At 34.9% G+C, this 12,252-nt stretch overlaps 1 protein-coding gene across 2 annotated transcripts in view; it reads left to right on the top strand.

Moving 5' to 3' along the window:
- Positions 1 to 12,252, top strand: part of CNTNAP4 (contactin associated protein family member 4) — a 209,797-nt gene that overhangs the window by 132,011 nt on the left and 65,534 nt on the right. For both annotated transcript variants that reach the window (XM_069002648.1, XM_069002649.1), the window contains exons 5-8: positions 3,021 to 3,224; positions 3,398 to 3,582; positions 5,493 to 5,636; positions 8,048 to 8,309. In XM_069002648.1, the coding sequence (XP_068858749.1) occupies positions 3,021 to 3,224; positions 3,398 to 3,582; positions 5,493 to 5,636; positions 8,048 to 8,309 (795 nt within the window). The remainder of the gene's footprint in view (positions 1 to 3,020; positions 3,225 to 3,397; positions 3,583 to 5,492; positions 5,637 to 8,047; positions 8,310 to 12,252) is intronic.

The raw sequence follows: 12,252 nt of genomic DNA on the forward strand, positions 1-12,252 counted from the left end.
AGTGAGGCTTGGTAATACACATGATAGATTCCTGTAGGATGTAGCAGATTATTATGGGTTTTGTTTTATTTTTGTTGGTTTTTTTTCCACACAACTCCTTTTTTCCTATAAACTTTTTAGGTCAAGGACTGTCACATTTTAGATGTTTGTAAAGCACTCATCGAGATGAGTCCTTCCTTTTTGCCTCAGCATTTATGGAGTACAAAGGCCAAATAAGGGTAGTCAATTATGAACTTACATGAAACATTAAAAGAGTTCCCCTGCAGTTTTTTTTCTGTTGAGTTCTTTTCCTTCCTTACTCTGCTGTTGTCACAATGTTCCTTAGTTTTTCTGCTCGTGTTCTACAGTCAGGAGAGGCAAGGCAAAGCAAGGAAAGGCAAGGCAAGGCAGAAGGAGAAAAAGAGAGAAAGAAAGATGTTTTGTACCTCCAGATGTTCAACCTGCCTTCATGTGGACTGTTAAAGTATCTGCTTGTGCTATGACTACACCACAAATACTCTGTGCTGAATCTCAGCCCAAAATCTGTCTTAAGCCTCTGCCTGACTTTTCTTCCAATATATTTAGTGTGTAAGAAAGAGAACAATGAATCTCTACCGACATTTCCTCTGTCTCATTCCTGAAATGTCAGTTTGTGACAATTAAGCCATGTAAAACAGTTCAGGTTAAGCTATACCGTGACACTAAAAAAACCCCAGGGATATTAGAAATGTGTTTAGCTTACAATTTTCCCTCTTCATTACAACAGTCTCTTTCTCATTTCATCCCCTGAAAACCAGTAGTCTAAAAATAGAAAACGAAGAAACAACAAAAAGGTGGGGATTTTTTTTGACATGGCAGGCAGAAAGATAGGTTTAAATTTAAAAATGACAAATGTGGAAGAAGGATAACTGGAAACTAAATGCATACTTCACATTAAAAATTGTTAGCTGTGTCTGCCTAACAATAAGCACTGCAGATACTGCTCAAACCCTTTTGGACTGTTTGCGAACACTGCTAATTGTATCTCCTTCCTGGCTGCAATGCTTAAAGTCAATATCACAGTTACATCAGTCAAAGAAAGGACTTCATATCCTCATCATAACTGAAATAATGGCCAAACAGTCTGCATTGGTTTTTTTCTTTATAGAACATTAGCATTGATTTCAATGGATATAAAGATGAAAAAATCAAGTATTTTTTCAACCAAAACTTTTGCCGAGGGTCACTAGGATTATTGGTCCTGTGGTATGTGAAGCTTCCAGAATTTCCAGTTTCTCAGGGACATTTCATGATTTCCAAAAATATTTTCATAGTGTACTAAGGATCTAGATTACTGGATCTATTATTAATTTAAGGAAGACATATTGCAAATTCTGAAAATGAAAGATGAGTGCTCATAAAACAAGTCCACCTGTTTTATTTTCCTTATTTACAACAGTAGGGTAGAGAAAAACCATGTAGAGGCATTTTGAAGTCCAGCAGCAACTAGAAGTTGCAAGTAGTTGGTAAGTATGAGAGGAAAACCTTATGGCACCCTGGGTATTTGCCCACATTTTATTTATCCTTTTAACCCTGTAGGACACTCAAGCTATCTCTCTCACAACTCTTTAAATGTATTTCTAGGGGTAATAGATGGTGCATAGATGGTGAAGGCAAGACTTGTGAGAAATGTTACAAGAATTTTGATTGCCATCTGCAGCCCTTTCACAGTCTTCATTAGTTCATGGGGTGAGGGTGGGGGGAAAGTTTAATTTTGTTTATTTTCCAAATTTACATAGAGGAGATTTTGTTTTTTAGGAGCTACTGCTGCAGAATAGTGTAAGGGATTTTGGAGAGCCATGTTAATGTTGTTTATGCTCTTGTCCCAACAACTAATAAGAAGAGTATGTTCCCAATCCTACTGTTACCAGTGCCTACTAAGAATGTCTCTAGCTAGCTGGTTTGATAGATGCATATAAATGTACAAGTGGTCTTACTGAAGTCTTTATTGAAGCTATTCTACATCACATTCATTACTTTAATTCTACGTTAATTGAGGCTTTTTCTGTCCACATTCATTCAATGACAAAATTAAGTAAAATAATCAATCTAGGATTCATGGTTAGGTAGAATATCATATTTATTCATTGTACATTTGGTAAATGAATTCTTCATTATCAAGATATAAAGAACATCAAGAAACTACATTTTTAAAAAAAAGCTGCATTCACTTGACAAGAGCTTTTTGAAAATGGAATATAAATTACTTTAAGTACAAGAGTTAATTTGAATTCATTTCATTTCCATGTTGTCAATATGGAAAAATATTTTTAGTGAAGTTATATAAAGTTAGTAAATAGATAATGGGTTTCCCTTGACTTGCAAGAAGTCAACCAGTCAGTTGAAAAATAACTTCATATTTTATTGAGTGTCCTTTACATCTTCATTCACTTCAAAAATGTATTTTTCAAGGGTAATTACTTTTTTCTTCTTTACATATGAACTGTGAATACTCTATGAGCTTTTTATAGTGTTATCAGTTTCATTTGTGTGTGTCTTGTTCAATCTGTACTGATTTTGACAGATATTCTTTTCTACTATTGGGATAAAATCAGTTAGCCCTGTTCCCTTCCCTTCCTTTCCCTTTCCTTCTCTTACCTCCCATCGACAGCAACTTTGGCTTTTTTTTTTTGGTCTTGATTTTGTTAATTGAATGAATTTCAGGTAAATTATTAGAGATTTTCAGCCTAAGAATACAAGAACAGAAATGGTCAAAGTACTTTATAGCTCCAAGGAAAGGAAGACCTACCTTTCAGCATATGAGAACAGTATTAGATTTGAATAGAGGCCTGATCTCTTCTCATGTGGTTTTTATTATCTAGTTATACCATCATCATTAGAACATAGCAGTCTTAATGTATGGGGAAGAAATAAAGTATGACTTACTGTGCACAAGTGGATCTACAGATGTTAGTGATGGGACTTCATATCATATTGAAGTAACATGCAACTGTTTCTTTTAGACATAGCATTATGCATTATCTTTATTTCTTTACTTCTAGGGTCTGAGGTGGTTGGCTTTGATGGGAAAAGTTGTCTAATTTACACATTAAATAAAAAACTCATTAATGCACTGAAAGATGTGATTTCTCTGAAGTTTAAGACAATGCAAAGTGATGGAATTCTCCTCCACAGAGAAGGAAAAAATGGAGACCACATCACCCTGGAATTAACTAAAGGGAAGCTGTCCCTACTCATTAATTTAGGTAACAGCTACAGTCTCATGAAGTCTAATATAGCTATTAGGCATTATTTGACTAAAACTTCTCTTAAACTGTTAAGTGTATTTAAATGTATAAAGTATGATAAACTAGCAGTATATTTTTGAATAATTACATTTTTTAATGAAATTAATAGTTTTTATTTTTTTTCTTTCAAGGTGATACTAAAACTCATCCTTCTAATGCCCAAATTAATATTACGCTGGGCAGCCTTTTGGATGATCAACACTGGCATTCTGTTCTCATTGAGCATTTTAACAATCAAGTAAACTTTACAGTGGATAAACACACTCATCATTTTCATGCAAAAGGAGAATTCAGTTATTTGGACCTTGATTATGAGGTGTGAAAATTACCTTTCCTTTATTACATTTATTACCTTTGTTATGCAAATGCACTGAAACAGGCAAAGGAAACAGAACTTCGGAAGTTCGTAGTCCTTAAGACCTTGGGGATTTTCAGTCTGTTAAGGGAATGAATCAAAGAAAAAGAGATGTTCTTGGAGGACTAATCTTCCACTAGACTCTCAACTCAGTATTTTCAAAAGACCATCTTTTTCATCTCAGAATTCATTATTTTAATACCTTTGTTTCAGTAGAGTTGCAAATGTGATAAACAATATTGTAAACATAATGAATGAGAGCCAACTCAATGCTATTATTTAATGAATATTAATGTTGTCAATATAAAACTGGATAAAATTTCAATAAATCAGCATAAAACCATTTTAGAAGTGTTTATATCATGACTTAAATCCCTGTTAGATCTGAAAATTATACTATGAAAAAATCTTGCTTGCACAAGTGCTGGAGTCATGAAAAGTAGTAGATGTAATATGCTGTGAAATTTTCCTGCCTGTGGTTAAAAATACCACTATTTCACAGTTGTAATGTGATGACTGGCTGCTTTATGTTTGCCCTATACTGTTTGTTGGATAAGACAATGAGTGATAGAGCAGAATGTCTGGAACCCGGAGACTTTATTGTACTCGTTCCAATTTTTAAGCATTTTAGAGTGAGTTTTCATGCTGTTCTGTGTCTGCATTACTCAATTTCAAAAATATATGCTCGGAATTTCTGAATGTAAATTATATCAAAGTTCGGAGGATCATACAAATTAATAACTGTCTGACAAATAGATGTCTTTTACTAAATCAATCAATATTGCAAATTAAATTTTCCTCTCTTCCACATACTATAGTTCAAAGTACATGTTGCCAGAACAAGTAAAAAGAAAGCATAAAAACTTTCAAAAAAACCCAAAATACTGTATTTAGAATTGCATTTTTGACTATAAAATTCTCTTAATTTAATAATTAATAACTCAATGAAATATGGTGCATTTTACTTTGGTTGCTTTTCTTTGGTAAGATATTTTAAACCTTAAGGAAAAGTTAAAAATTAAAAGGTTAATAGTTTAGACTGACCTTTTATACAATGTTGTTCAGGATAGCTTTGAAATATGTGAGCTCAGAAGTTCACTTGTACTGCCATCCTATTTCTGATGGTGTCCAAGAGTTAAAACGTAGACTAGAGCAGAAATAAGGTCACCCTTGTGGCAGTGCTTTTCTAAAATAATTTACTGCTTTCTAACAGCTTTTGCCTTAGGGCAGGGACTTACTTAGACGGAATGATATTCTTGAATTTAGTAGCTCTCAATGGATTTTTATTTTTATTAAATCTTCCAATCTCTTTCTGAAACTAAGTAATTTTACAGCACCATACAAAGGAACTGCACAGCCCAAGCATTTTGAAAGGGAAAATGCACCTCCTTTAGTTTGTTTCAAATGTGTCCTAGAATAATGTAATTTGATGCACTCTTGCTCTCTATTATGGTAGTTATCGTGTGCACAGTGGAGAACTTAGCCTCAAGTTTCTAAAGAAATTGTTGCTAATTTTATTTTCCCTTTTCACACTGTTTTGCGTAGTCTGCATGTACTTGGCCTTGTCCTTCTTCTCCTTGGTTTTGCAGCTGTAATGGACCCTGAAAACTGATTCAAGACACTTCAAAGAGACATCAGAAGAAGAAAAAAAACGCCAAAATGTCAGAATAATTTACTACATAAATTTGATTTGATATAGCCTAATTTTTTTTTTTTTTTAGCCTATTCTTTTAATACGTAGATGTGATACAGTGAAATACAGTAGCAGATTCACTATAGGCCAGTCTTTGACTTCTGCTCTTACAGTATTCTCAACTTCTTTCCTTAGAAAATTACTTAATAGTATTATTGGTTTCTCTTCTCTTTCTAAGCTCAGCTTTGGAGGGATCCCAGTGCCTGGAAAATCAGGGACATTTTCACACAGGAACTTTCATGGGTGTTTTGAAAATATTTATTATAATGGAGTGAACATTATTGACCTGGCCAGGAGGCATAAGTCTCAGATCTACATTGTGGTAAGAGATTTCTAGTTAAGAAAGAAGAAATAAGTAAAATAGACAAAAAGAAAAAGACCATAACCACTTTCAAATCCAACCTGTTAGCACAGAGTTTAGTAAAATCTATGTTAGGTAATGAAAGAAAAATAAAGTAATTACCAAGTGGAGCTGTTTTTCATTTTACACTGTATAGAGTCATCCTAATAGAAAAGGCAGATGTGCTTTATTCATGAGGTGTTTAGCTGATATTTAGATATATCTGATATCACAGTGTTGTGTGGTATCTAACTGCATGACAAAAGTCTATGAGTAACCAGATGCATCAGAAACCATTGAATCTGTGGCTTTTTACCAGAGCAATAAGAGTATGTGCCTGGCTGATAAGAACACCAGCAGTACATTTTTAAAGGTCTTTGTTGCTGAGGACGCTGATCCACTTTGCTTTGTCCAGAGCATTATAATTTGGATAGATAAGTTATGGTTTTCAATTTATACTGACCTTTGTCTGAAGACCTGTAGTTTAGGTTGGTGGGTTTAATGAATTTATTGTGACATGGCCAAGAGTCATATTATCCAAATTCCTACCTTTTAGAGAAACAGTTCCAACAACCAAACAAATGTCTTCTGTGTTACAAAAGGCTTTCTAGAAATTTTACTAAGTCTTTTGTTATTGGCCTTGGGTTTTTTTTCCCCAGTACAACAAAGGTCATCTCTATTTGAAACATGTACTTATTTAGTAGCAGGAAATGCAGAGATACCATAGAAATCAGCTCAGAATAATTTAAAATATATTAAATGCTTTCATGATCCAAGTATTTTAACTTGGATTTCTGTTCAGAATATGAAGAATCAAATTTGGTTCTCTGTCACAGAAAAAATGGATGAGAGGCATCTCTTCTCATGTGAAACACCTGAAATATTCCAAAATCAGCTAAACTGGTACCTCTGCATAGTATTCTGTCCATGATGCTTATGAATATTGGGGAGTGGACAATTACAGTAGGGTCTGGGTGGACTAGTGGAAGGGGAACTATGATATTATTTGTAATAGGAAATGTCATTATTTTCAGGTCAAATGTTTTAAATTGTGCTACTTTCAAAACAGTATAGGAGATGATTCATAATATAAATATTACAGAAAGTATCTCTGTAACCACAGAATCCCTCTTAAATTTGCACTTTACTGGGGGAATCTGCAAATGGCCAGCTTTTAGCATTTAACAAGGTTTATTAATCTGATGAGTGCCTTTTTGCTGTGTGTCAGTTTAGCTGACTATTCACTTCTGTACAGCTGAGTTCGTAAGACAATGCTTTTACTTATTTATATATTTTCTTTGAAGAAAATTAAAACTCATAAACTTTAATACCTTGACACACCAGAGACTAGTGAGTATTTTTCTTAAACTGATTTTGAAACTTTTTACTGTGAGGTCAAAGTTTTATGTATATTTAAAAGTTTTAAACCTCTTTGTGTTGAACAGAAATTAAGTGTACTTTAAATTCCAAAGACATTAATCTTTAGTAATCCGTTGTTCAGAACAAATTATTTATAGTTCAAATGGTGTCAGCAAGCCATTAGATCAGAGTGCACAGTGTACTACTATCAAGCACCATAAAGTATTAACTAACTCTGACACCAGATGCAAAAAATGCATTATTCCCATTCCAGATTTCTTATCTGCATCACTCAATACAAGTACAGATGCAGGTTACTCTCAGAGTTTCTCAATGAATTCAGCCACAAGTTTACCTAAGAAACAGTTATTTCAGAAAAAGGAAGGCACAAAATAAATGCTAGATGCATAAATCCAACTCATTATCTAGTCCATATGGGCCTGCTCGAAACCACATTCCCTCTTGATTTAAGAAGTATGTGTTTTGCATTTGTAATTAGCAAGAGTTTATATGTGGAAATTTTCTGTTTGTGGAAACAAATATTGGAGTTGGTGCACATCTCCAACTGCATTAATTTGGAGATAGTTTTTTTCTTAAAGTTAACATTGTCTTACACAATCAGTGCCAAGCTCAACACTTTTTCTCTGTATCCAAGCATTTAGACCCACGTAAGTGTTTACATGCATTCAGTGGCATTTTGTTTGACATTCAAGGATTTGTCAAGTCCCTAATGCTTACTGAGGCTGAGCCAAACTAGGAACAAAGTTGGTCTTTCCAGCTCCTGAGGTAACATCAAATCAGCCTCATAATTTAGGAACTTACCTCATTCCCTCAAAGGTCCTTGCCACTCTGCTCAGGCAGATGAATCTATTCTGGTCAGAAAACTGTGTTAGCATTTCTCAAACTGATGATGTTCATGGTTGATTTTTAGAGTAATACGTTCAAGTACTATGCACCATGTTTTGAAACTGCAGTTTCCATGGAGAAATTCTCATGACTCTTCCTAATAACATATTTGTTTCATTTCTTTCTAGGGCAATGTGTCCTTCTCATGTTTAGAGCCACAGGTGGTTCCAGTAACATTTCTGAGCTCCAGCAGTTACCTGGCACTGCCAGGCACATCAGGGCAAGATGAAGTATTTGTCAGTTTTCAGTTTCGCACTTGGAACAAGGAAGGACTTCTGTTATCCAGTAAACAGCACCATTCTTCAGGTGGTGTCCTCTTATATCTGAGTGATGGGAGAGTCAAAATCAATCTTCATAAAACAGGAAGAGTACTGAGTGATATCACTGCAGGTAACAGAAATGAAGAAAAAAAATTCCAAGACTCCTCTGCATAAAAAAAAAATTAAAAGTTATTTCAGTTAGTACCTGCTTTCTTGACTTACTTTTATGAGTAGTATGTGTGCAACTATGCTTTACTTGTGGGAATTTTACACCCAATTATTTCTAAATTCTTTCTTTTCTCACAAACATACCTATTCTTTTTTCCCCATGAGTGAATTGAAATTACTTGCAGTAATATAGACTGAAAAATTGAGTCCTTAATTTAACATGCATACAATAGGTACAGCTCATGTGTATAATCTGGGAAATCTAAGCAGCTTTTTCAGTTGTGAAGTGTAAGAAATTTAGGTTCTTACTCTGTCAAGCTAAGTCATTAAGATGTTTTTCACCATTTGTCAGTGCTTTCAACAGGTATCAAATAACTAATTTTTTTATAAAGTTATATATCCTTATAAATATCATGTCTATTATTTTTTAGAGTTCACAGTTGCAGAGATATCCATTAAATTGGAACAGTGGATGCCAATTCCAGATTGTGTTTCAGAAAACCAGGGCAAGTTTGAGTCTATGATAAAAAAAAAAGGAGCTTGAGGAAAATTAATACCTGAGAGCTAAAGGGTTTTGTTTTGTCGTTAAACACTGAATTGAGACTAGATCATTTACTTTTGGTAGTGTACTTCTAGGCATCCCACAGGGTGAAAGTTAGATTTTCAGAAAGCTAGTACCATCTAGTTTTCTGATGAGTAATTTCACCCTTGGCAAACAAGTATGTCAAGACAAGAGAATGAAGCAACTATAGTGATGTTTAGTCATGTTAGAGAGTATTCAGATGGGATTCTAAGAAGCAGATTCCAGCTTTAACTTTCTCCCTCCTCCCTGGCAGGAATGGGACTAAGTCTTTCACAAAGAGTCTCCTCAGTTTTTCTGAGTACTGTTAGCACTTGATGTGAGAACAAGAAGACTGTTGGCCCAGTCAGGAATATCCATCTTTCAGGAAATATGAGAGCAGGACAGAAACAACATCATCTCCACCTTCTAAGACTTACTCATAAAATGCTGAGATTCAGTAGCTTCATCATGCAATAATCTCATCACCTTCACCTAGCAGCACTTCATCAGTATTGTACTATTTTCTGACATTCCATATATCACAGCTGCCCTAGAGCTTCTCATCATTTATGCAAACAAATTGAATTTTGCCCTTTACTTGTAGATGGATTATATGATGTCATATGGTATGATGAGTTCTAAGACAGGAAAAACTGCACAATAGAGATTAGTGGATAAATGGGATTACAAGGAATATATGAAGATGAGGAAATGAGGCTGGGTTGGAGTGGTTTCTGTATGGACAAAGATAACCAGAGTCCACTAGCTGGAGGAATATATTGTAGAAGCAATGGTAAATTTGGACGCAGAAAACACATTTATGATGTCCAGAATATCACTTGATGTTTGATTTATTTTGACCCATACACAAACATGTATTTTCCATGTCATATTCACAAAGCAGAATATTATCAGTGTAATAGAAGCAAAGTTCCAATTATATAATGCAAAAGAAGTGAGAAACCCCCAAATGAGTTATAACCAGTATGAAGACAAAATAAGAATCAATTGATCTAAATTGTTCACTAAACTTATTAGGCAGTTTAATGCAGACCAAAGAGAGTAAAGCAGAACCAAGCAGGGCAAAGAAACAGCCACAAGATTTGAAGATGAGATCTTAATCTTTGTTCCATGACCCTGTTTCTTTTAGATTGAGTCCTTACTTTAATTCCTCTTAAAAAATTAAAATGCATGAGGGGGAGAGGAGAGGAGAGGAGAGGAGAGGAGAGGAGAGGAGAGGAGAGGAGAGGAGAGGAGAGGAGAGGAGAGGAGAGGAGAGGAGAGGAGAGGAGAGGAGAGGAGAGGAGAGGAGAGGAGAGGAGAGGAGAGGAGAGGAGAGGAGAGGAGAGGAGAGGAGAGGAGAGGAGAGGAGAGGAGAGGAGAGGAGAGGAGAGGAGAGGAGAGGAGAGGAGAGGAGAGGAGAGGAGAGGAGAGGAGAGGAGAGGAGAGGAGAGGAGAGGAGAGGAGAGGAGAGGAGAGGAGAGGAGAGGAGAGGAGAGGAGAGGAGAGGAGAGGAGAGGAGAGGAGAGGAGAGGAGAGGAGAGGAAAAATGGAAAGAGAAAGAAACGGCAAAGTTCATTATGTATCTACAGGTGTATAATGATTACAAGTAAAATTTTAAACCGTTGCTTATTTTAACTCAGGAAATGACTATAAGCTTCTAATGATCACAGATAATGTTGAAAGTTACATAAATACTTTGATCCTGTTCCTGTGGGTGATAATAGAAACGGCCTTGGTATTTTTTATAATCTAAAATAACTGATGCACAAAGAGTACCACTTTAATGACAAGAAATTTCCCTAGGCTTGTCATTTGAAAATGTCAATTTCTTAGTAAGAACGTCAGTGCTACGTAGTTAGCAGTGATGAATTTGGCTTTTTATGAGCTATTTCAATTGCTGTTCAATTAGGTGATGTATGTTAAAGAAACTGTTGTCATGCACTGTCATTTTAACAGACCAGCTGACCGTGGTGGCACTTTAACAGCTGTAGGTAGACTTGCACATGGAGCAATTTATTCAGTTTCAAAGCTGCAACACAATACATAAAATATTAGTGTAAACATCCTAAAATAAATGTTGCCTTTCTATGCTGAAACAGAATTTAATGCTCCCATGCTAGGTTAAGCTTTCTGTTCATAAAGTCTAACAGGAGGAATTGTGTTCGTCTTTGTGAAGGCAAAAGCTACAGCAAAATCATCTTATTCTCTTTGGAGAAAGAATTTATCTAACAAAACCATATGGGAAACTTTTCCTTAAGTTTTTGAAGGGTTTGTTGTAGCAATCACTGAAGCAATTCAAGTCTGCATTTGGAGATTGAGTAATTAAATTATGGATGGTTGGACAGGTTTGCTCCCTTACAGTCAGGGAGTTATGACCTGACTTTCTCACACACGCACACACACTTAGTATTTGATAATTAAATCGGAGCATATTTCTTTGTGCACAACTCTTTAATTAATTATCCTGTGTTTTTTAAGAATTTCTTCAACCATATAAAACCGAGGAGAATGGCATGTTAATTCATAAGTAATTAAGTTATAGTAAGTTCTTTGTTTTGCAGAATAGTTGCTTAATAGCTTTCATTTGTAGCCTCTTTTCCAAGTCATACATCAAATAATCACAAAGAAGTAACAGATTTTAAAAAAAGAGAAATCAACACAAAGTTAATTTGTTTGGAATGATGAGACCAAATTAAATTGCAGTATGTGTAAATGTTAGATCTTATTACTCAGTTTCTTCTATGACCCTCTATTTCTACACAGCTTTTAATTTCCATGCAGATTTTAATTAAGTGGTGTTAATAATCATAGGATTTGATTGTTATACTTCAGAGTAATCTATAAATTACTTCCTCCAAACTTTTTTTTGTTTCTCACTGATCTCTTAATAATTTATATACACGGTATTTTTATATATGTGTTTCTGAGGTCGGGTGTCATTTTTCTGCAAGACATCCCATAGGCCCTATTTTAATACTTAGATTTAAAATGATGGAACTAATGAGAATAAATGGACATCTTGTTTAATAGCTACCTTATTATGTACTAAAAAAATTAATTGCTTTGTTTTTTCCTACTTGTTTGTAGTTAAGCATTTTTTCTAACTTGCACTAGAGCAGCAGACAATATAATTTTTAGATGAAGTGTAAGTGTTAGTAGTCCACTGGCCTCTTCCACTGAGATGTTGTACCACTCAGCGGTTCCACACAAGCAAATGTGAATTTAGTCAAGGTTCTCAATTCAAGGGCTAAAATAAACTGTTTTCTTCAGAATGTCTTGTGCTCCCACAATGGCATTCCCCAGTTCCCAGACTTAATAAAAGGGACTTCTAGGAAGCCTT

The sequence above is a fragment of the Aphelocoma coerulescens genome (genome assembly GCF_041296385.1).
Source record: "Aphelocoma coerulescens isolate FSJ_1873_10779 chromosome Z unlocalized genomic scaffold, UR_Acoe_1.0 ChrZ_unloc_scaf_2, whole genome shotgun sequence".
In the NCBI taxonomy this organism is placed as follows: domain Eukaryota; kingdom Metazoa; phylum Chordata; class Aves; order Passeriformes; family Corvidae; genus Aphelocoma; species Aphelocoma coerulescens.